General features: G+C 35.1%; 1 protein-coding gene across 3 annotated transcripts in view; it reads left to right on the forward strand.

Annotated features, from left to right (window-relative positions):
- Positions 1–24,925, forward strand: part of LOC149800959 (geranylgeranyl transferase type-1 subunit beta-like) — a 51,749-nt gene that overhangs the window by 2,703 nt on the left and 24,121 nt on the right. For all 3 annotated transcript variants that reach the window (XR_016420574.1, XM_089955036.1, XM_089955037.1), the window contains exons 2-6: positions 7,819–7,943; positions 15,004–15,071; positions 16,772–16,920; positions 19,890–20,022; positions 22,320–22,365. Coding sequence is in view for 2 of the 3 variants with exons in the window: in XM_089955036.1 (XP_089811162.1) it covers positions 7,819–7,943; positions 15,004–15,071; positions 16,772–16,920; positions 19,890–20,022; positions 22,320–22,365 (521 nt within the window). In the remaining variant the exon portion in view is untranslated. The remainder of the gene's footprint in view (positions 1–7,818; positions 7,944–15,003; positions 15,072–16,771; positions 16,921–19,889; positions 20,023–22,319; positions 22,366–24,925) is intronic.

The raw sequence follows: 24,925 nt of genomic DNA on the forward strand, positions 1-24,925 counted from the left end.
AAATAGCTGCTTTGTATTTACCATAATTAATGTAAATTACAATATAGTTAATTAACTGTTAGAAGCAGTCCACTTGTTATATGGTGCCTTTGTTTGGTTATTGTTATCTATACTGACCATGGTGTTATTGCCTGGATCGAGTAATTAATAACATAAAATATAAAATTAGTGGATGGAATAAGTGAGATCTGAGCAGAGATATAGAATAAAACAACATGAGCTCCCATATTTAAAATATAACAGTTTAATCAGTTATGTATACAACATAAAATAGAACATGACATTTGAAGGATACACTTTCATTGAAACAGCATCACAAAAAATTTATACGAAATGGTTAGCTGTGCCATAAAACAAATTTCATTATAGAATCAAGTGAATGATTGAACTATTGCCGAGCATGCTGGCATAACCTGGTTGTTTCCAGTCCTCATATTCATTGTTGGTGACAGGTCATAGTTGCTGTATGCTTTTTCTTCTCTCTATCTCTCCAGACTCTTCCAGCCATCAACCACAACATGGCTGTCAGCTGTCTTTTCCCACTGTGTGGTGCATGTATGGAGCTATATCTCTCTTTCCCATGTCCTCAATGCTCCGGACACCCATCCCTTGGACAATTTAATGTGAAAAGTACTTTTTACTGATCTCGGAGCCAGGCTTCCCTTTTCATAGAAAAACTTGGAACGACTAATTTCATCTGGGAAGCACACCCCTTTAGCCAATTGGAATTAACTTTCTCTAACACCCAAAATTTAACATGCTCATCGAACCTAGAGTAATTATCTCTAGTCTGTCTTTATTAATAACTATTTCTGGAAAATTTCATTTTATGACTTATTTCAAATGGCCCGAAATTGTCTCGGGATTGTCTCTACTTTGACATTTTCCTCTACTTAATGCTGCATTAATATCACTTTAATATTTATGTTATCATAGTGGGTCTTAATTAAAATTCAATCATGTTCCCAAACCAGAGCATATCCCTTCCTTTGCAGGCAGCAATTTATTGCATGCCTAGCCCATACATCAGAGTTGATTTTGATATGTTATGCTGACTACAACAGATTGTACTGTGAGAGAATGTACAAAATGTTTGCATCTGACATTAAGATTATGCCAGAACAAAAACTTCTGATTTTTGTGTGCATAAATTACTGAGTTAATGAGTAGGTGGAGCTATATCTGCTCTGGCAATCCATCTGCTGCCGTAGATAATGGACAAGACCATTTAATTTTGGGGGGTGTAGTTAGGAATTAATTTTCAACTAAATAATTTTTTCAGCTTATCAGAGCAATAGCTTTTAGCTATACTGGTCATAGACCAGAAGAGCTTATGGGATGGTCTGTTATCTGTCCTTCGGTTAGCACAAGTTTGTTATCAGTTCTTTTCCTAAACTACTCAGAGGATTGCATTGAAACCTTATATTTATATTCATCACTACAGTGGCCATCTTGAAAATCTTATTTTCACTGCTCCAGAATAAATGGTCATGTCAACATGAGATTTTCACTAAAAGGCTTCTTATGCTTTCTGGTTGGTCCTGCATTGAAAATGGTGCTGTTTGGTGTTTGGTGTCGGATTTGGCCACCATGGCAGCTGTCTTGGATATCTTGTTATTACTTATCCTCCTGAATGGATGGTTATAGCAGAATGGGGTTTTCACTGAAAGACTTCTTATGATGTCTGGCTGGTCCCAAATAAAAATGGTGCTGATCTAACAGCCAGTATGTCCATCATGGTATACAGATTAAAAATCTGGTTATCACAACTCTACCAGAACAGAAAGGCTTATCAGTGTGGGTTTTTTTCCAGAAGACTTTTTATGATGTCCTGTTGATCTTAACTGAAAATGATGCCAATCTGACATCCAATATGGCCAAAACAGCAGCCATCTTGAAAATCATTTTATTGCTACTCCTTCTGAATGGAAATTTATATCTTGAAAATATTGTCATCTCTCCTCATGTCCAGATGGATAGCTGTATTATGTTTTTTCACCAGTAGACTTCTTATGATACCTAATTGGAGCTAAATGAAAATGGTATTAGTTACATCCAATATGGCTGCAATGACTGTCTTAAAAATCTTGTTGTCACTACTCCCCTGAACAGATGATAATTATGACTTGGGTTTTTAACAAAAGATGTGTAATGATGTCTACTTTGTCACACATGAAAATGGTACCAAGTGACATCCAGTATGTGTACACATCAGCTAATTTCAAAATCATGTTATTGCTGAAGAATGTCATAGATGGTTACAATACTTGACAGTTGAAAGAAGAAATGGTGTTAACTTGATATCTTCAAAATTTTTATTTGGGGGTTGGAAATCCCAAGAATCTAAGCCACCCTCCCGATTATCAGAATATGCCTAATCAGATATATTCAAGGCTGAACAAATCCTGTAGCCTGATGACCTGAACACATGAACTTCTTTTTTAGTCTGGGTAACATTTCTAAAAATGGTTGTTTTGACAAGTAACTTTTAGCTTGACTGGTCATAGACAGGTTTATGGGATGGTCTGTTTGTTTTCTGATTGACTTGGCACAAACTAGTTTTTCAAATGAGTTACTTTCTTACTTGTTACTGTTCTTGGACTTAACTAATATATGCATAACGTTCTGGTCATGGAAGTCTTCAAATACTTGATGCTCCTCTATTATTCTGATTTTAATTTATTCACTCTTTCATTGTAAGGAACTGTGTTGCTTTGCAGTCATTATTTTTCACACAAATTTCTTGAGTTTTCTCAGCAACAATCAGGATTGTCTGTTATATTTTTTTGTGTAGTGTGGCAACCCTCAACAGTAGTTAAATTATCCAGGTTAAATTAAATTCATGACAACTAAAGGCTGATTGCTGTAAGTTGGTATTTCCATTTCTAGTAAAAAGATTTTGCATTCTAGTTGTCATTCACTACTCACAAATTGGTTTTAACGTATAATCTGATTTTACATTTTTTTCATCGAGAAGAACTGATTCTCCCATTCATGTCTCTAAGTTCTCCCATTTATAGTTCTGACACCATTCAGTAGCACCCTTCACTGTTGAGTCAGCATTGAATATACATTCTGATTTCGAGTTCTGTTTACTGTTTTCTCTTGTGCTCTTATTTTTGCCTTTTGTTAGCATTAATGTTCTTGTCTTCAAAAGTCTGCTTCCCAAAATGAAAAATTCTGCTAACTCATTTTTACAAGTCAGAAGTACTTATCTGAATTCTTGAAAAAAGTGCCTACTGACACTGTACTGCCTCAGTCTATTTCACATGTACTCAAGTACAATTTATTATTATTATTGTTATTGTTATTATTATTATTATTATTATTCCATGATTTGACAGTTTTGTTCAGCAAAGACTTGGAGAAGGCTTTGATTAATGATCGCAGATGCTTACATACACATTCAGCAGAACATTGGTTTCTTAGTCATCATATCTGAAAAGGATTAACTTAATTAATCACAATGGCTTCATGCCTGTTAATGAAAGTCTAACAATTAGTTATTCTACAGATCATCCATGGCTGACCAAAAAGATAAAAGGGGAGCCTCACAGGTGGAAAATGGTGTGTGTCATTGGACACATTGCACATAGAAAAGGTGTGTTTGTAACATCATAACTGGTCAGCCTGGTGTCAGGATAATGTGATTGGGTTGGACATCATGCTACATGTCTGCGGCATGATGCCCCATGCAGTGCTAGATATCACTATAAACTGCCACACTGCAGACATCATAGCGATATGACTGAAAAATTGTTAAAGCTATGTTAAAATTTCTAATCACACACACACACACACACACACACACACACACACACACACACACACACACACACACACTCTAAAGGTTTTTATCTACTTATCCGCAGTGTTTACATGATGTACTATGTTAGATTAGAAAAGACATTGAGGGGCTGTTGTGGGAGTATATCGTAGGATACAATATTTTTACCAGTTGTTGACAGACTTTTCCATAAATTAAAAAAAAATATTCACATGTCTGTTTGTCTTGACATATGTTAGGTGGATAAGGATCTGTAATATTTTCTATAAAAGATATCCTGGTCTTTTGTCTTGCAGCACAGATGGCAATCTGACACTATTTTGAAAGCTTATATTTTGTGGTACATGATCTAGTCAGAGTACTTCATCATAACTGGCAGGTCTGATAAGCTTGTGGGATGTAACCTGAATGACATGTATTTATGATTGTATTATTAGATCCATTTGTCGCTGTAGCTGGAAACTTTGGAGTTGGTACTTGAAACGGATATAAAGACATGATTTCATGGGGGGGGGTATCAGTGAAAATACCTGTTACACAGCAAGTGGTAAGAGCAGTTGTTGAATTGACCTACATTCCAGATGATCCCTGTAAGCAATGCACCACAGAATTTGGTGGTCATAACAATTTGTGAAGGAATGTAGTAGCCAGACAGTTTTGTAATGCTGTGGCAAATCATTCTGTTAATTTAAATTGTATTATTAAATGGATTTTTTGTTGTGGGGAGGGATCAATCTAGTGTACATTACCAGAAACTAATTTGCAAAAATTGGTGTAAATAAAAAATAAGCTGTAGAAGTAGTTTAGTTTCTTGCATGAGTTTGTTTTTGTTTATGAATGGTACTTGATACTGTGTAAATAAATACAATAGTAGTGTAAATTGTTTCTGCAGATGATGAGTACTGTTTAATACAAGAATACAGAATCAACAGTGTATCAAAGTTTTTAGTATTTATGCTTCCCTTTGGCAAGCAGCTATGTGCACACTGGTACTGTACTTTGTTCATATGTTTTATTATACCAGCAAAGTCAGATAAAACTTTGGATACAGATGTTCAGTCATTTATCAGTTTTAATTCATTTTATAAATTTTTTATTTCCAACAACTGTAAAACCTGCAGAATTTACATTTTAATGCCACCTCTGATTAAACAGGGTACCTAAATTGTTTTATATGCATGTACCTATATAGGTACCTACATTGTTATATGCATGTACCTGTATAGGTACCTACATAGGTACCTACATTGCTATATATGCATATATGGTACCTGTATAGGTACCTAAATTGTTATATATGCATGTACCTAAATTGTTATATGCATGTACATGTACCTGTATAGGTACCTACATAGGTACCTACATTGCTATATATGCATATATGGTACCTGTATAGGTACCTAAATTGTTATATATGCATGTACCTATATAGGTACCTACATTGTTATATGCATGTACCTGTATAGGTACCTACATTGTAATATGTATGTACCTGTATTGTTATATGCATGTACCTGTAAAGGACTCGGCTAGCGTGGGTACGTGGGAAAGCCTGCCAGTAGCTTCTCGTGGGTCAGTGGTTCTTCCCTGGGTTTGCCAGGGTTCTTCCTCCAACGTTTATACTGGCCACCATGTATAGCCTATCTTGTGCTGAAAAATGGCGTTAAACCCTAGAACAACAACAACAATAACCTGTATAGGAGGGGCCTCTAGTGGCCGAGTGGTCTAAAGCGCTCACCATTCTGAATCACTACCATCTCATCTCTGTCTGCGTGGGTTCAAGTCCAAGGCTATGCTAGCGTGGTACGTGGGAAAGCTTGCCAGTAGCTTCTTGTGAGTTGGTAGTTCTTTCCTAGGTCTTCCAGGGTTCTTCCTGCACCAGTTATACTGGCCGCCATATATAGCCTATCTTGTGCTGAAAAATGGCATTAAACCCTAGAACAGCAACAACCTGTATAGGTACCTACATTGCTATATGCATGTACCTGTATAGGTACCTACATTGCTAAATATGTATGTACCTGTATAGGTACCTACATTGCTATATATTTATGTAGAAGCAGATTTTGACATTACAATGGGGTACCTACATTTCTATATACATGTATTTTATTTATGTAGAATCAAATTTGACATTAAATGGGATACTTACATTGCTATATAATTATGTAGAAGCAAACTTTGACATTAAATGCATTACTTACATTTGTTATATATTTATGAAGAATCAGATTTTGCCACGAAAATGCAAAAGAATCAGTGCAGTTTGTATTTAAAGGTAAAAGTGTTGGCAAATTCTCTGGCTCATAAATATGAACATGTTATAAAAGCAACATACTGATGATCAAAAGTTTACTACTTATATGTAGTATACACAGTATTTGGTTCACTTAGGATGGGGGCCCCTGGTGGTCGAGTGGTCTAAAGCACTTGTCCTTTATAGATCACTTACACATCTCACTTCTGTCCCCGTGAGTTAAAGTCTATGAATGTGGGTTCTTCATGGATTCTTTTTCCATCAAATACACTGGCCACCATGGAGAGCCAATTATGTCCTGAAAACTGACATTAAACCCCATACAGAACTACAAAAACCAAATCATTTCAGATGTATTACTGTATATTTTCACTTATAAGTTGAGTCAAACTGGAAACAAGAAGATCCAGATCTGCCATAGCATAATGTACCTGCAGATCAGGGTCTGCATGGTTTTTTCTACTGATTAATGCAAACAAACTGCACAGACCCTGATCTGCCAGGGCATTATGTGATGGCAGATCTGAGTTGGTGGAGTTTGCAGCTGGACTCACGAGCAAATATATACAGGTATATTTACATATTAAAGATTTCAAGTGTTATCCAGTGTTTAAATTAGAATCTGTCACATTCTGTTTTTTGTGTATTTTGTAGTTAGTTATCAATTTACTTATAAGTTTGTCAGCATTCTAGAAGAGATAAATTTTAATATTTAGATGAATTTAGCTTCTGGACCAAAAATAGTATCTGCCTTTGTTGTTGTTGTAGGGTTTAACAACATTTTTCAGCACAAGAAAGGCTATACATGGTGGCCAGTATAACTGATGGAGGAAGAACCCTGGAAAACCCAAGGAAGAACCACCAACCCATGAGAAGCTACTAGCAAGTTTTCTCATGTACCCACATTATTCGAGCCTGTGACTCGAACCCATGAAGACAGATGAGATGGCCTTGGCCTTCTTGGTTATACTTCATAATAGCGATGTGTCAGATATTATAAAACATGAAGGACAGAGCATAGCTGCCATTATGGACTAAATCTGGTACTTATGCTTTGTAGTCAGACATAAATACCACTGGACTTAAAGGTCTGCACCAGATAGACTGTTTAGTAAGTGGACTTTTATACGATGACAGCTACCCTTCTTCCCTCTACTTTGACGTTCGTTCCAGATTGCATCATCAAGTAGTCGAAATGCAAAGGGTTGGACAATGGCATTAAAATTAACAGGTGAAGGATGAAACATGGCCACCATCAAGGGTTGAACCTGATACAATTGCTTCAAGCCCACATATCACTTGACTAAAAGGTCCAGACCAGATAGGCTGGTTAGTAATATGTTGCTTCATATACTCTGAATGCTATAGATAGATAGGTTTGGTGCTTTATGACACAGCAACACAATTAAGTTATTTAGTGCTGAGGTGAGTGGAGTAAAGTGCCTTGCCCAATGATGCACCATGGTTACTGGCCCAGGTTGCTTGGATTATAGGATTCGAGCCTACACCTTTCAGTTGCTAGTCTGGCATGTTTACCACTGAGCCATTGTGGCTTTCCCTTGACTGATATAACTGGATAGCAGAAAGGATCTTGCATTTCTTTTCATTTACACAGATACAAATTATATTCTGAGATACGAACATTTATACCAAAAAGTTTATAGGAATTTAGTTTCAAGGGAGATAATCCAGAAAAGTGTATAATGTTTATTTAAACTTCCTTTATGTACATGTATAACGGCAAGTGATTATTGTATTATATATATCATTTCAGGATGACAGTTGCATTCTTTGCAATATCTGGACTGGACATGCTGGGATCATTATCAGCAATTGAGAAAGATAGAGAGAATATAATTGAATGGATTTATGCGCTACAGGTTCTGCCTGACAAAAATGGTATATTCAGTTTAATTGTCCATCTTTCTTTCACTCTTTCTTCTTAGATGTTTGCAAAAGAAAGAGGACAGGTTTTGCCTGCTGGTGTATCAATTTCTTAATATACACCAAGACCATTTTACAAGATGGAACTGTGGACTTGAAAGACTTACTGTGATTTAAGTCTTCTTTCAGTAGTGTGTGTTTTCTACCATATACATGTGCTAAAAGTTTCAATTCAATCTTATGTCTACTTTGCATCTGATTTTACAGATCTCTCTCTAGTAAGAGTTTCTTTTCTAGGACCTTAAATTCTGGTACCGGACTATCAGATTTCAAAATTGATTCTAATCAACAATTTTAGTTCACCTTTATTGTACAACCCTGAGCATTGGCATTGGTGTCTGCACAGATAAAAGTATATGCATATGTATAGTCTCATTGAATGTCATCCAAGGCAAGAGTTTTGAGTAGGTTTCATAGCACCTGCCCATAGGGGAGGGGGCTGAAAGTCATGCATATACTTCCTGAACGTAATCAATGATTACATAGCTCACCTCTGCTTGTAGCTATTGTAAACATTTTTTTGCAGAAAAAAAAATTCATGCTTAAGTGATCTCTACCCCTTTTCTAACTAATGATCTTTTTGCAGCCTTTGAGCTTTACATTTGAACTTCTAATAATGTTTAAATTTGAAATTGGAACTTCTAATTGACACTATTTAGCTGATATTGTGCGGACATGTTATAAAGCCCCATACCTACATAGTAACCCACCCACTCACCCACCTGCCTGCCAACCTACATACTGAAATAGGGCATTAAAGACAAAAGAATAAACAAAGAACATTCTTTAGTATCTTATCAAAGTTGAGGTACTCAGTTGATAATAAACAGATTAATATTTTTGCATTAATTTTTAAAAATCATTTTTCTTAAACAGAAGACTTCTTATGGTGTCTAGTTGGTCCTGAATGAAAATGATACCAATGTTACATTTAATCTGACCACTACGATGGCTGTCTGGAAAATGTTATCACTATTCTTCCAGAATTTATGGGCACATTGATATAGGGTTTGTACCAATAGGTTTCATATATCTAGCTGGTCTTTAATGCAGGTCATACCAATCTTGTATAAAATATGGCTATGTTAAAAATTTTTATATCACTGCTCCTTCTGAATAGATGGCCATATTGACATTGGATTTACCAAATGTCTTCAAATGATGTCCAGTTTGTTCTAAATGAAAATGGTGCTGATCTTACATTTAGTATGGCCACCATAGTAGCTAATTTGCAATGTTATGATTTCAACACTCAGCAGTTAAAATGAAGAAACAGTCTTATCTTGAATTTTAGGAAATTTGTTTCAGACTGTAGAGCATTAGTTCTTTTAAGTTGCCTTTGACTTCTGTCTTAAAACCTCCTTAGATAGCTATTTTTTAGTTGTGCAGGTCTGAGAACATGAATTTGATGTTATTTTTCGTACATTTCTTGTTGCAACTTGATTCAGTGGTCATCAAATTAACAATGTAAGCAGGTTTGGCAGAGATTGATTAAAGACAATGAGAACTTTTTTATACCAGGTCCTGTAGAAGTGGAAGGTCTGTGGCATTCCTTTTTGTGTATGTGGCATTCTGGTATTTTGAATACCATGTTTTTGACTTTAGATGTCTTAAATACCTAACACTGTATAGTATACAAGTTGCAAAGATGAATATCAATAGATATGGTTATGTTAAGTTAATTTTTTCAACATTGGAGCTGTTTAGGTCTATTCTTACATGTGATTGCAGGTTTAGTGGCAATTTCTAAAAATCATGCAAAAGTAATCAGCCTAATGTGTTTAAAATAGTGCATTATATTTACAAACCCTACCTTTATTTCTTCGTTCAGTTCTTCTTATATTCAGAAAATTGCTTCCTTTTTTTACACACCCACCAATGGGCAGAGCATATTCTGTTATGATGTTGTCATTCCACTCATCTGTCTGTTATCAATTTGGTTTCAACACAATAACTTCAGTTCTGTATCGTCTATATTTACCAAGCTTTGTGGATATGTTGTACTTGGGGTAAGGAAGAACCCTGTTGATTTTAATGTTAAAAGATCAAATGTCAAGATCACTGACTGAAGCAAAGAAAACGTTTTCTGCACAATATTGGAGTTCTCCACTATCTGCAGTTACCAAACTTTGTGGATGACTTGAACAGATATAGTAAATTGCCTTGCCCAATGACATGCCACAGTAGCTAACCAAAGCTGGTCCAGTTGTAGGATTCGAACCGGCATCCTATCAGTTGTGAGAGCAGCACATTAACCATAAACCCACTGCTGCTCCAGGCTCTGAATTCAACAATGTAAAATGGTTTTTGACACAATAACATTTGTTCTGCAAGACACCTCAACCAATCTTTGTGGATGGCTTGCATTTGTGTTAAGGAAGAAGACAGTCTATTGATTTTGAGTATAAAATTTCAAGATTACTGACAGAGGGAAGAAATAGCACAGACTTTGTCGATGGTTTGCACTTATGGCAAGGAAGAATTGTTTTGATTTTGAGGTTAAATGGGCAATGGTCACAGTTACTGATTAAAAGAAGAAAAATGGTTTCTGCACAAGAATTTTCATTTATCCACATAGAGGACTATTAAACATGGGCTAGGCATATAATGCAGACTTGCCAGCCCTTATGATTTTGCCATTAAGTCTTGCGAAAATTATCCTTAAAATATGGACTTTGGCATACAAACAAAAACTATGAAAAAATGATCGTTGCTGAAAAATCCGGATAATTGGTTCATCCATGTTTGATTTGGATCCAGGTTTCATATTAGGATTAGTGAAATTAGAGAACCAGACTAACTTTACCGCAGCACCCCCAATGCTTTAAACTGCACCTATTTGTTCATGCAAAGCATCTGCATGATCAAACTGTTGATTATAGAATTTTTTTAAAAATTGTGTCCAACAAGCTATGCATGTTTAAGACGAAAGGGAAAATAAGCTTCTAAAAAAGTGTTATTAGTCAACACAAAAGAATAAAAAGGAGTATTCAGATTCTTTTGAGTAAAAGCTGGAAAGGACACAATTACGTTTATTGAACATCACGTGCCAGTTTGAGTATGTCTCGTGGCGGGAGATATAATTGCTGTTGTCGTGTGAAATGGAAAAAGAATTTCCAAGAATTACATCAAGTTGAGAGATAGTGACAATCCATTTGGTTGCATAAGGTTGGGAACTAAAGTTTGTGCAACTGTACTAGTGGTAAATAAAGTCTGCCTGTTTTTACAAACTTTCAGTTGAACCTAATGTTTATCGTCGCTGCGTCAAACTTGTAATTATGTTTTCCAGCTTTACAATAGCCGTTATTGATATTTTGTTACACCTTACTGAAAACTGGTTAATCTTATGGAAAAAAATTATCTGTCTTACTGAGATGGTCTTGTCAAGGTTGGCAGGTCTGATAATGTGCTGTTCACTATACTCGGGGAAAATGTGTTGTTCAATTAGCTGTGCTGATATTTACAATGACAGAATTCAGTGGCTGAAAGACCCCTCGATGTACATGTTGCCATTATAAGAGTACATCAAAAGAACATGATGCAAGAGCTGGGCAGCAAGTTCAAATTCTTTGACAGGCAGCCAGGTGGGAAAATGTACTGATATTTACAGTTATTGAATTCAGAGGCAGAAAGACTCATTTATAAGAGTACATCAAATAAACAACTTTAGCTTTCATTATTGTGTTCATTTCCGAATGTAGCGGAATAATCAGTGTTTGTGACCTCATAATCAAGACATGTTGAGACTTAGACAAAATGCCATTCGCTAATTGGGATAAGTATTTTGGGGTTAAACGGCAAACTTACAAAGATTGTAACGAGATTCATGAAAGTGCTAAAGCTACTAGTATTTATAGCTCGGATGGAACAGTAGCTAGGTGTAAGAAAGTGTGTGATGCCTAGCTTAGTTCTTGGAATAAGTCCTTACTTCGATTAACAAAATTCAGTCTCACTCTGATGGACAAACAAGAGCTATGTCTGTGTTATAAAAAATGTAGAAATTAAACTCAGTGGCAACCAGTAGTTCTTCTAATTTTCATAGCTTTTTGGGAGGGTCGGGGTCATGCTACCAGGCGAAGTGGGTGACTAAGTCACCTAAAAAATGTAAACTTCGCCTTCTTCTGTTAGGAAAGTGAAATGACATCACCCTGTGATTTGTTAAGAGGTACATTGACTACCATACTTTTTGAGATGCCCCCTTGCCTTAGCCCGGTTAGTTCTAGTGTTATAGCAAAATGTATTCATCAAGACATCAGTAGCTAGGCCTAGTTTTGATATATCAATTACGTTGACAAACAAACTCTTGCCCATTCACAAGCATGTGTTTTGATAGCTGATTGACCATTAACCCTTTGCCAAGTAAGGTAGCAACTATCACTGCCCAATTTCCGTATGCTATCCTTTGATGATAAAACATACAAACTTGTGTTTCGAAACTAACAATAGTGTGTAAATAGCAATTTGTGTTTTAAGATCAGAATCTGTGATCTGGATAAATATTAACTGCTTTTTGTACACTATTTCGTCATAAAATTAGTTTGAAACTTAAGTGAACCAGTAGGCCTAATGGGAAATAATGGCAGACATTGCTAAGTCTAGGATGTACCAATTTATTAAACTGTCTGTTTTCGTAAATCATCAGGCAAATATATTCAGAAAAATACATAATTCATTGAAAGGAAAGCCTATGTATTATTTTATTAAAGATTTAACTTTAAAATGCAAATTATGTAAGTCAGAAATGTATGGGATAATGTTATGTAGTCATGTTCACGAGATGTGTTGTAAGGTCGAAGTTGTTTTCTGACTTGATATGTATTTGTGAAAATATGGAAATAAGCAGCAAAGCAGATACTATTTAACCATTGCCTAAAATTACTACAAGTACGTAGACAAATAAATAAACCATAAATTTGCAATCTGTCACTGGACTATTGTAGTGAAGCTATATTAAAGTGAGTGATTACTTTACAAAAACCTCCTTCTAAAAGTAGATGCACTCACGTCAGTGTTGGTTCTTTAGGAAAGAAGTGTTTGGTTCATATACCGACTATAATGGAGACATGTCTGTAATTTTATGCATTTCATTGTGTTAGTTATGAATAGTTATAGTAATGTTTTATCTGCAACGAAGAAATGAGGACGAACAGTATGATCTGAAGACACGTGCATTTGCCCCCATGTACATAGTACAGGGGTTGTTTCAAACAGGTTTAGAAATCCTTGAAAGTACCATTATTGTGAATTTTAGAAAGTATAAATAAATAAAAGAATTTTAAAAAATTTATTAAGGGTAGTTGATTAAGCATTTTTACTAACTTGAAATCACAGTAATGTAATCCGGTTACTCAGTTAAAACTTGTTACAATGTAGTTTCTTTTATTCTCTTTTAGGTTCATATGGCCAGAATAACTCAGAAAATTGTCTGCTTGAAAATAAAGTATTGCTTAAATCCAAAGTTAAGTGCAAACATGGATACACCTCTCCCTCAATAACTCGCACACATTGGAGTCCACAAACATTGACCACACTATAAACAAGGGCACGAGTTACTAAGGGACCTCCAAAAATTGAAAAATGCCATCTAAACATCGAGAAAACAACGAGGGGTTAGTTAGGGGACCTTGCTGCTTAATGACTGAATCTTCGTTTTACAATCATGTTGATAATAATTGTTAATAATGCACTTTTTCAAATGAAGTTGTTCATCATTCTGTATAAATAACATTTATTTTCAAAATGTCCAACATGTGAAAGATCATTCTAACTGGTTTGAACAATCATCACGTATACTGCATATATATTGCATTTCTTGCTTTGCATCCACTTCTCCCTGTTGAGCTGAGCTCTCACTTCTCCCTGTTGAGCTGAGCTCTCACTTCTCCCTGTTGAGCTGAGCTCTCACTTTTCCCTGTTGAGCTGAGCTCTCACTTCTCCCTGTTGAGCTGAACTCTCACTTCTCCCTGTTGAGCTGAGCTCTCACTTCTCCCTGTTGAGCTGAGCTCTCACTTTTCCCTGTTGAGCTGAGCTCTCGCTTCTCCCTGTTGAGCTGAGCTCTCACTTCTCCCTGTTGAGCTGAGCTCTCACTTCTCCCTGTTGAGCTGAGCTCTCACTTCTCCCTGTTGAGCTGAGCTCTCACTTCTCCCTGTTGAGCTGAGCTCTCACTTTTCCCTGTTGAGCTGAGCTCTCACTTCTCCCTGTTCTGTCCTAAAGGAGCATTCACTTCTCCCTAAAATTCAAGTCTAGCTTGACCTCTGGAGGGGACTGCAACTTTTCCTGGTGGGACTCCTATTTTTACCGAAATGGGAGTCCTCTAGTTTTATAATCTTAGCGAGATCTGTGAATACTCATGTTTTGAATGGATAAGGTATTTCCCCCAAGATGTTCATTTCTAGAATCGATACTGAGCAGTGGTTTGTAGTAATTTTATTTTCACACAGTAACATACATTCAGTGATTTTATAGGATAACAGCTGCACTATCAAATTTCAAGATACCTTGTAATCTTGTACAATAATAATGCTTGTATTGACTACATGTATGTCACCTTATCCCACAAGAGGCAGAGAATAAGGGATTATTGAAATGAATGTTATAGATTATGTATCAGCTTCTATTATGTTGCAGATAGCAATCTTAACATGTGTGGATTTCGTGGATCAAACACTATAAGCAGTTCTTTTATGTTGCAGATAGCAATCTTAACATGTGTGGATTTCGTGGATCAAACACTATAAGCAGTTCTTTTATGTTGCAGATAGCAATCTTAAAATGTGTGGATTTCGTGGATCAAACACTATAAGCAGTTCTTTTATGTTGCAGATAGCAATCTTAACATGTGTGGATTTCGTGGATCAAACACTATAAGCAGTTCTTTTATGTTGCAGATAGCAATCTTAACATGTGTGGATTTCGTGGATCAAACTATAAGCAGTTCTTTTATGTTGCAGATAGCAATCTTAACATGTGTGGATTTCGTGGATCAAACACTATAAGCAGTTCTTTTATGTTGCAGATAGCAATCTTAACATGTGTGGATTTCGTGGATCAACCACAATAGGTAGTTCTTTCAGCCAGAAAGAGGTAAGTGCTGTATATACTTGCTTATAAGTCAACTTTGCATACATCATAGACACTGATCAGCCATTACATAATGTGCAGGCAGATTAGGGTCTGTGTTATTTGTTCTACTGATTACTCATACCAAACTGGGTCAGCAGTTTGCAGTTTAACTCAACTTATAAGCAAGTATATATGGATTATCATTGAGATTATTGATACCCATTGTGAATAAGAAAATTATCCAACAACAAAATGTACATGTACTTAATGAACAATGGAGTGAAACTCTTGTTTAATAACAAAAAGAAATACTTGTACAAGTGGTTTTGCTGTTTGATTGAATTTTTTTGTCCTTTATAAGGATGAAAAGTGGAAGCATTTCATTATAATTTTCTTTATGTTTTGAAAATGTTGATAAATAATCTGTGGACATCAGTCTATGAGTTTTTATCTGCATAATTTTGATATTGAAGTGGTCAGTATATCTCCTATATGACCATAAGAATCTGTTAGAACATCAAGTAATACTGTATGTGATCAATTAATTTTACATGCACAAATTATATTGCGTGTGTGTGTGTGCTGTAACTGTTCTTGTGTGCATGTATTATAGTACTATAGTATGAAAGACAGTATCTGATACATGAAAATTTGTATGCATATACAGGTTGCATCTAGGATGTGCATTTGTGAAAATCCTGTAAAAATTGATAATTTTTTTCAGAACTTTTGAATCTCAGGGGGCGTAATTATGCAGAAATGAAATAAATGCAGGCAAATCCTCTGGAATCATGCACACTTGGTTGCCAAGAAATGTAGAAATCACCACATGCTTCTGTACAATGTTACTGTTGTGGAATGTCATTAAAGCTGGTTGAACAACAATGGTAGCTGAGGAATGCTGAATTTGGGTGAACATCCATTTAAGTTTTTTTTAATGAAATGAATATGTTACATTTGGCTGAATATAATTAAACATACAGCTGTTACTCATTATAACATGGTAGTTGGGGTCCATAATCACCAACCACGTTATGTTCTGAACTGCAATATAGAAAGACCTGTGTATGTACTAAAACTGCGATATATTGAAAATGACATTATATACCAAACAGTGATACAGTGGGAATGATAAATTATTTTAAATAACAGTGTTTTGAAAATTATAAAGAAACACTTTGTTTTCTTTCAGCTAATGTTGGTATGACCTTGGTCATGGGGGCTGTAATGGTACTGCATTTTATTCAGAATCATGTTATAACTAAGCATGTTATATTAAAAGAAACTCTACTCCTGGCTCAACCAACTTTGTCATTCATCTGGTATCATTACTCGTCAGAGAACTGAAATGGTGGTTTTGAAAAATGCAGCTACTAGATTGTACCTGAATTTACTTGATAGGGAAACAAGCATCATAGTAAATATAGTATGAAATAAAGCATTGAGACTCTTAGTATGGGCTGCCAACTAGAATGGCTGTTTCAAGGGCAGAGGAAACAGTGCCCGACTTTATTTAATCCTAGATGCAACCTTGCATACACTGCATCTTCAGGTGAGGATGTCTTTCAGAGAGATTTAATGAAAAAGAAGATAAAGTTTGTTAAAATTAAAGGTTTACCAAACCTAAGTACTTTGGGATTCGTGGATTGGCTGGCAAAACAGACAAGACATACACCCACAATTAATGCACAGCAGTAAAAGAAATAAATACTTTGTTTCAGGGGAAAATGGAAACTCTTTATGACAGTGGACACATAGCAATGACGTACACGGCCCTTGCCACACTGCTTATTCTGGGGGATGATCTGACTGGAATCAATAAGAAGGCTATACTAGCTGGTCTTAAGAATCTACAACTGCCAGATGGAAGGTGAGACAGTTTTAGACTTTAATCTGGTTTCTCATGATATTCTCCTAAGTAAGTGACACTGTTATATATTTCATGACCATACAAAAATTGGTTTAATTATATTTATGTGTTAGGAAGGAACAAGTCTCTATGAAATATCCACTTTATCACTTGTTTTGGGAAATATCCATTCTGTACCATGTTATGGGGAATATCCACTCTATCCCATGGTATGGGTAATATCCACCCTATACCATGTTATGGGTAATATCCATCCTGTACCATGTTATGGGAAATATCCACTTTCTACCATGTTATGGGAAATATCCACTTTCTACCATGTTATGGGAAATATCCACTCTACACCATGTTATGGGAAATATTCACTCTATCCTATGTTATAATAGGTAAGGTGTTCCACATGGCTGCACGCTTGGATCCCTTCTCTTTCTTTTATTTATCAATGATCTTCCACTCAGTACTCAACATACAAATACTGAAAAATTTGCATATAATGTAACAATTCCTTCTGCAAGTAGAAATGTCTTTACCTGGAATGCAGACTAAGTTCAAACCTTACGTCAGTTGAGGAGTGGTCAAAACAAAATAAGATGGTATTAAGTGAATCTAAGACAAAATGCATGCTTATGGGAACATCTAAACAAAACTTCCAAGGGTTAAAAAAGAAAGATATATCACTTTATGTTAATAATACCGCAATTGAAAATGTAAATGGTGAGAAGCTATAAATGGATCCTGAATGATGTCATCAGCAACCATGTATGTGGTATGCATGCATATTCACCGTTGAGTTTTATATGGTGTTTAAAAGTTGAAATAAATTCATTAAGTCTCAAATACTGTTACAAAACATATGTACATAAGCAGAACATAAATCAGGCTTTCTCTTAGTATCAATATTTGTAATTTATAAGTTGATTTTGCCTTAGAGTGCCACCTTTAGAATGATCAGTTTTCATGGTCGCATATAGGAGAAACTGCCAGGATGCCCATTGTCCAGGTAAAATGTGCAGAATATTGTCTGCTAGTGACCTTATCAGGAATCGTCTATTAGGAGTCATCTCTGACAGAAGTCTTAAGTGGGAAAAACAAGTAGATAGTGTCTGTAGGTCCCTCGCATCTAAAATTTCATTGCTTAAAAGAATTACATGGAATCCAGAATTCATTACTATAATGCTTATTGAACACTATTCAGTCACATGGGGAAACTACTAATACCCAATCTGCTCACTATATTGCAAAATTGCAGGGTTATTTTAATTTGACTGTGGGTGTTTGTTCCAAGATAAAGAAATCCCTGTTGCTGGGTTACATTATTTGTTTACCCATGAGTCTCTGCCTCTGCCTTGCCTCAGTTCAAACCCCAACACAAATTATATTACTCTTGACTGGACATCATGGTGTAATAATGTGACCCTGCGATGGGGATTTCATTGTCTCAGTGCAAACCCAAACATAGATTTTTTAGTTTTGACTAGATGTCATGATCCTTTGTCTGAAATGGAACTTACCTTGGGTTCTGATATTGTTAAACAAGTCACCTTTCAACCACTGATGAAATCTTTGCTGACTCACCCACCTTTTCATATAAATCTTGCTTTCCTGTCACTCAAGCATTTGTAGGTAGAATTGGTTATCATTTGACCTAAGTTGTGTCCACTACAATGGTTTGGTTACTGTCATGTTGATAGTCCTGGTTTCATTGGCATGACCAGGTTCCTGCTGATGGGAAATTAGTTTTTTGTTGTGAAATTGCTGTCTTCAATGGATTCTTATACCAAATCTTGTCTTGATGAGTATGTCAGGGCTTTGAAGTGGTGCCAAAATGTACTGTGATGATCGAAGAGATAGGTCTTGTATCTTGTTATTCTTACCACGCTGAAAAGGAAGAGAAGATATTTCAGGCCATTTTTTCCCGGATGTGTGGGGTTATCTGCTCATCCTTCATGAAATCAGCATAAAACCATATGAATTTCTTATGTACATCTGACTAGCTCATGAGATTAGGGCACTTCTTGATTCCAGTCTAGGATTCAAGTCCCTAATTTTATTCAAGCTGTGGGATGTAGATCTACCATCCCATGTTCCTCAGCAGCTTCATAATAACACAGGTTACTCTACTCTGATTGCATTCACTGGAGCAAGCATATTTTACTGAAAACTGCATCTGCTAAATTTTGCTATCCTTGCCCATACCTCACATGAGACTTGACGCTGCTTGTCATGTTTAAGGAGACCTGAATAATGGCCAACTGTAGGGTAAGGGGATGTAACTCCCTCCACTTTTTACCAATTCTCTGAATGTAATATGATTGGGGTAATGCATTTTTAAAAAGAAGCCAATTTTTTATTAAAATATATTTTTTTTGATAATAGGTATCCAGACATAATAAGGGCATTCTCTCTCTGGAGTTATATCTGCGATGAGTGTGCTCTTCCACTCCAGTAGTAACTATCAATGACAGGATCTGGCACCAGTCCCTTTATCTTGTCACAACTACCACTATAAGCAGATACTGTTTTAGTACTTTGATCGCTAAAGCAAACCAAATGATGTGGTGAACATCTTTTCTTTGCATGAGAGAGCTTCATTTGTCAGGTAGTGGAAAGGCTTCTGAAATACTTTGATTACTTTGAGTATTATTTGGATAGATACTTAAAAAATTGGGAGATGATTCGGTAAGTTTTCTAGCTGTTTGCATCATTTGAAGATGTTTTATCATCCTTTCCCTTTTATTAGTAGGGTTTGATGGTTGGGGTTGTGGAAATGTTGAATACTAACAGGACTTGCCACATTGTTTCAGGATCTTAATTTCTTTATCTTATTATTTGGTTCATTTTATTGATGACTTTCCTTTTAAAGGAAGTTGTATGATAAGCCTGTTCACAGTTTTATTAATTCTATAACTGATTACCACAACAATAAATGAAAGTTAACTTAAATTGACTTTTTGTGCATATGTTTCCAGCTATTATCCTGTTCCTGAGGGTAGTGAAAATGACATGAGATTTGTCTATTGTGCATCATGTATCTGTTACATATTGGATGACTGGAGTGGTATGGATGTGGAGAGAGCTGTCCAGTATATTAAAAATAGTATGGTAAGGTTTTGAAAGTCCTGGATGAAATTTTAAGAATAGTATGGTAAGTTATATAAAGTCCTGGGTGAAATATTAGAAAGAGTATGACAAAGGATGAAAAGTTCTGTGCCATTCATAAGATTTTTATTGAGACAATATGTGAAAATAGTCCTCCAATACATAATGCAGGTCCTCCAATATTTATTTAGTCCTGCAATACATATTTAGGTTTCTGTGGTAAGACTTGCAAAGAGTCCTGCAATACATATTAAGATGTCTATTATAAGACTTACAAAGCATCTTCCAGTATATATTTAGATTTCTATTGTAAGACTTGTAAAGAGTCCTCTTGCAATAGATAGATGTCTGCTGTAAGATTTGCAAAGGGTCCTCCAGCAAAATATAGATTTCTGTTGTGAGATTTGTAGTAATTTTAATGTAGAATTGGTGTTTCTGAAGAAGTGATGTTCTTTCACTGTAGATTTATATAGGCTTGGTTGAATCTGTAAAAATGGTGGTTACATGCCCCGTGTTTCTTGACCAACATATATTACTGTTTTTTCATTATAAGAAGTGTTTTTAACTTATGATTTAATAATGGCTTTTGTATGTGTATGCAATGCAGCAAAATCTGTTCACGTGCATCAAGTACTATGCTGCTTTGACTACATCTTCTGGACTATTGTTTTTAGTAACACTAATAACTAAGACATGAAAATTCATTTTCTCTGTTATGTCATATTATATTACGTATTTTCTCTCCACCATTTATTTATTTTGCGTCCATTTACATTTTGTACGAAGTTATAGATTTTCCAACATCACATGTAATGTTTTATTTTATTTTATTTGAATATTTGTTAATCATTTGCCATCTTAGTTTGGGATTTGGTGTCCACGTTATATGCATAACAAATGTAGTATTTAAACAAAATATGGTTAATTAACATATAATATTGTTTTTCACATGTGTATACCTGACCAATGAATACTGACAGATTGGATTAAATGTTTTCAGAATTTTTAAGTAGGAAAAAGGTAATCTTGCGTATGTATATCAGTGTCCAATTACTTATGTTTGTTACATGTCATGTTACTCCTTTATGTCAAGTTTCACAGAAAGCTTCAGTTAAAAATGCTGTGAAATGAAATATTCTGTATTATTATGCTTGTTTGTGCCTACATCCACTTGTAATTTGTGCTAAAAGAAGACACCAAGTTATGTTCGCAACTTCTTTAATTTGTTGTTTTTCTTGCCATGTTTAAGTCAAAATATGAATCTCTGAGGTCATTTTCATAAATATTCATTAAATATAAGCTGAAAGGTATGCAATCAGTGCATAAAAAGTGTTTGTTTACATACATTCAAAATTTGGTATATATATGTAACACTTTTGGGACCCATGATCTCGGCCAAGCACTTTTATTAAAGAGCCAGATAGCAGTGGTGAGATGCCCATATCAATGGGGAAAACTATTTTCATCTTTAATCTTCTGTATGACCCAGCTGGTTTTGATCAAATTTGCTATGAATGTACCTGTAGACAGGTTCTACATAAGTTGTGTCTTGGGTGGCTTCCCTAGCAAACAGGTGGAAAACCTACAATGTATACTTATTTCCCATCAGGTATGGTTATTGCTACTAATGTGTAATGAAAACGTTTATATAATGACTTTTTTACCAAAAAGTACCTCACTGGACCAAATGTCTAGCAAGAGTCTAGCATAAACACCTTTTACATTCATACAAAACATGCCAGTGAATCATCTAGACCGAATAGAACTACTCACATTTGAAAACTAGTTAACAGATACTACCAGCTTCTACCATGTAGTGGGAATTTATACTGATGTGGATATCTTGCAATTCAAGGCACCTTGCTTACTACTGACTGTGCCTTGTATGCCAGTTGAACAGTATATTGATATTAGGGCCACTTTTATGTATTTTTAAATAAAAGCAAGATGATCTCAAATTGAGTAGCCAAAAGAAAATTAGTAAAATATTTACTTGTATGTGTAAGAGAGGAGAGAGATTTATGTAATGGAAAATCAAATTTTTGATTGTTGGATGGTTCATTCTGTTGAATTAAAAATATAAACTTTAAAGACCTTTTTTTAAAATTCATTCAGCTCATTCACTTATCAGACATTTTAGTTTTCAGATTTGCTAATTTTTCAAAGATACAGAAAAGCTTAATGTAATATTTGCTTGAACATACCTTTATATTTGTGATTTAATATCTTGTATCTAGAACTTTTCCAAAAGTGTAGTTGTACTGTGTTAGACATTAAATCACTTGTATGCTTACTTTCAGTCATATGAGGGTGCCATAGGCCAGGGTCCTGACTTAGAAGCTCATGGTGAGTTAATCATTGACAGAATTTAAATACACAACTTTATACTGTTAAACATCAAGCATCACATGGAACGTTTATTTGGGTAGATATAAGATATCATGCAATAACTAGACCCTAAAATCACAAAGATAGCAATAGTTGCTGTACTGCAGTGAATCTCAGAGTTTCTTTAATTAATGTAGTTTTTAACATTCTTTTTTCTTTCTACTAATTTTCAGGGAGACAAAAGGTGGATATATTTTTTCCTGGTGAAATGTGTTGCTTTTATATGGGGCTTTTATGTATTCATTTTCTGGAAAAAGGTTTCTTTTCACTAGATCATTGGAAATCATGAAAACCAACTTTACTTTTAAAGCTGCATTTGAAACCAGTTGTAAACCAATACGACAGGCATGTTGTTAGTAGTTTATAGGTATTTAGGACAGTTGTCATAGCACCCAAATGCACTCAGATTGTCCAGTTCAGCCAATTTAGATTTTAGTTCTACTGGTCATAGACCAAAGGAGCTTTATGCAGTAGTCTTTTGTCTGACATCTGTACACATTTTTTGTCCAGCCATTAGAATGCCTGTGTTTGTCCAGCCATTAGAATATGTCTGTGTTTGTCCAGCCATTAGAATATGTCTGTGTTTGTCCAGCCATTATAATATGTCTGTTTGTCCAGCCATTAGAATATGTCTGTGTTTGACCAGCCATTAGAATATGTCTGTGTTTGTCCAGCCATTAGAATATGTCTGGGTTTGCTACTCCTCTTAATATAGAGGCAGGATGACCTTGAAACTTGACATGTACAATCATCCCATGGTCTATTTGGTCATAAATATATATAGTACATTTTAAACATTGACAAATGTTTTTACACATACAGTCATCTCAAGGTCCAGTTGGTCATAAATATATGTAGTACTTTTTAAACATTGACAAATGTTTTTACACATACAGTCATCTCAAGGTCCAGTTGGTCATAAATATATGTAGTACTTTTTAAACATTGACAAATGTTTTTACACATACAGTCATCTCAAGGTCTATTTAGTCATAAATATATGTAGTACATTTTAAACATTGACAAATGCTTTTACACGTACAGTCATCTCAAGGTCCAGTTGGTCATAAATATATGTAGTACATTTTAAACATTGACAAATGTTTTTACACATACAGTCATCTCAAGGTCCAGTTGGTCATAAATATATGTAGTACATTTTAAACATTGACAAATGTTTTTACACGTACAGTCATCTCAAGGTCCAGTTGGTCATAAATATATGTAGTACATTTTAAACATTGACAAATGTTTTTACACATACAGTCATCTCAAGGTCCAGTTGGTCATAAATATATGTAGTACATTTTAAACATTGACAAATGTTTTTACACATACAGTCATCTCAAGGTCCAATTGGTCATAAATATATGTAGTACATTTTAAACATTGACAAATGTTTTTACACGTACAGTCATCTCAAGGTCCAGTTGGTCATAAATAAATATAGTACTTCTCAGACATTAAACAATGTTGTTATTGCTTCTCTGCAAATTGTGCTGATCTTAACTTCAATTTTGTTATTGCTCCTCCTCCTGAACAGATGGTCATATTGTCATGGAGTGTTCATGAAAAGACTTTGTATGATGTCTAGTTGTTCATAAGTAAACACTGTACTGATCTGACAATCATTATGGCTGCTATAGTGGCTGTATAGAAGAACTTGTTATTGCTATTCTTTTATGGATGGTCACATTCACACTGGGTTTTGCTAAGAAACCTCATATGTAATTAGTCCTATATGAAAATGGTGTAAATCTGTCATCTGATGTGACCATCTTCTAAATCATTTCTCTTCTCCTTCTGAGCAGATGCTTAAATCTGTATGGGGTTTTCACCAATCAACTTATTAGGATTAGTTGATAAAAGAAAATAGTACTGATCTGAAATCCAAATATCCTAAAAACATTGCTAAAACTGCTCAAAATTTGATAATCATATCAGCTTGAGGTTTTCATAAAAGATATGTTGTGATGTCTATTTGGGTTTAAATGAAAATATTGCCCCATGGACATTTATTAAGGTTTACTATTATCTCTGGTTGGTCCCAAATCAAAATAGTGCTAATCAGACCTGAGGTTTCATGGTTATGGTGACTGTCTTGCAAATCTTGATATCACCACTTCTCTAGAATGAATAATAGGTTTTATACTGAAGACTTCTTACGACGTGGCATTTAGCTAAAATAAAATAATGCCAGTCAGATTAATAATATGGCTGCCATGGTAGCCATCTTGTAGTCATGTTTTAGTTGTTGTAGCTACTTATCTTGAATAGAGGGTTTTAAGGATATAGGCTTTTCACTGAAAGACTTGTCATAATATTTAGTTGGTCTTAAAATTTGTTTTATCGCTACTCCTCTTGAAGGGATGGCTGTATTTACAAGGTGTTTTCACTAAAATATTTGTCACTGTGTAGTAGATCCTAAATCAGAATGATGACAATTTTATCTCCCAAAATTAAAAAATTCTTCGAAAAATTATTTCTCCTAAACTGATGGCCATATTGACTTTAAGAA

This window comes from Sinohyriopsis cumingii, chromosome 4 (assembly GCF_028554795.1).
Source record: "Sinohyriopsis cumingii isolate HCF-2022 chromosome 4, ASM2855479v2, whole genome shotgun sequence".
Lineage (NCBI taxonomy): Eukaryota > Metazoa > Mollusca > Bivalvia > Unionida > Unionidae > Sinohyriopsis > Sinohyriopsis cumingii.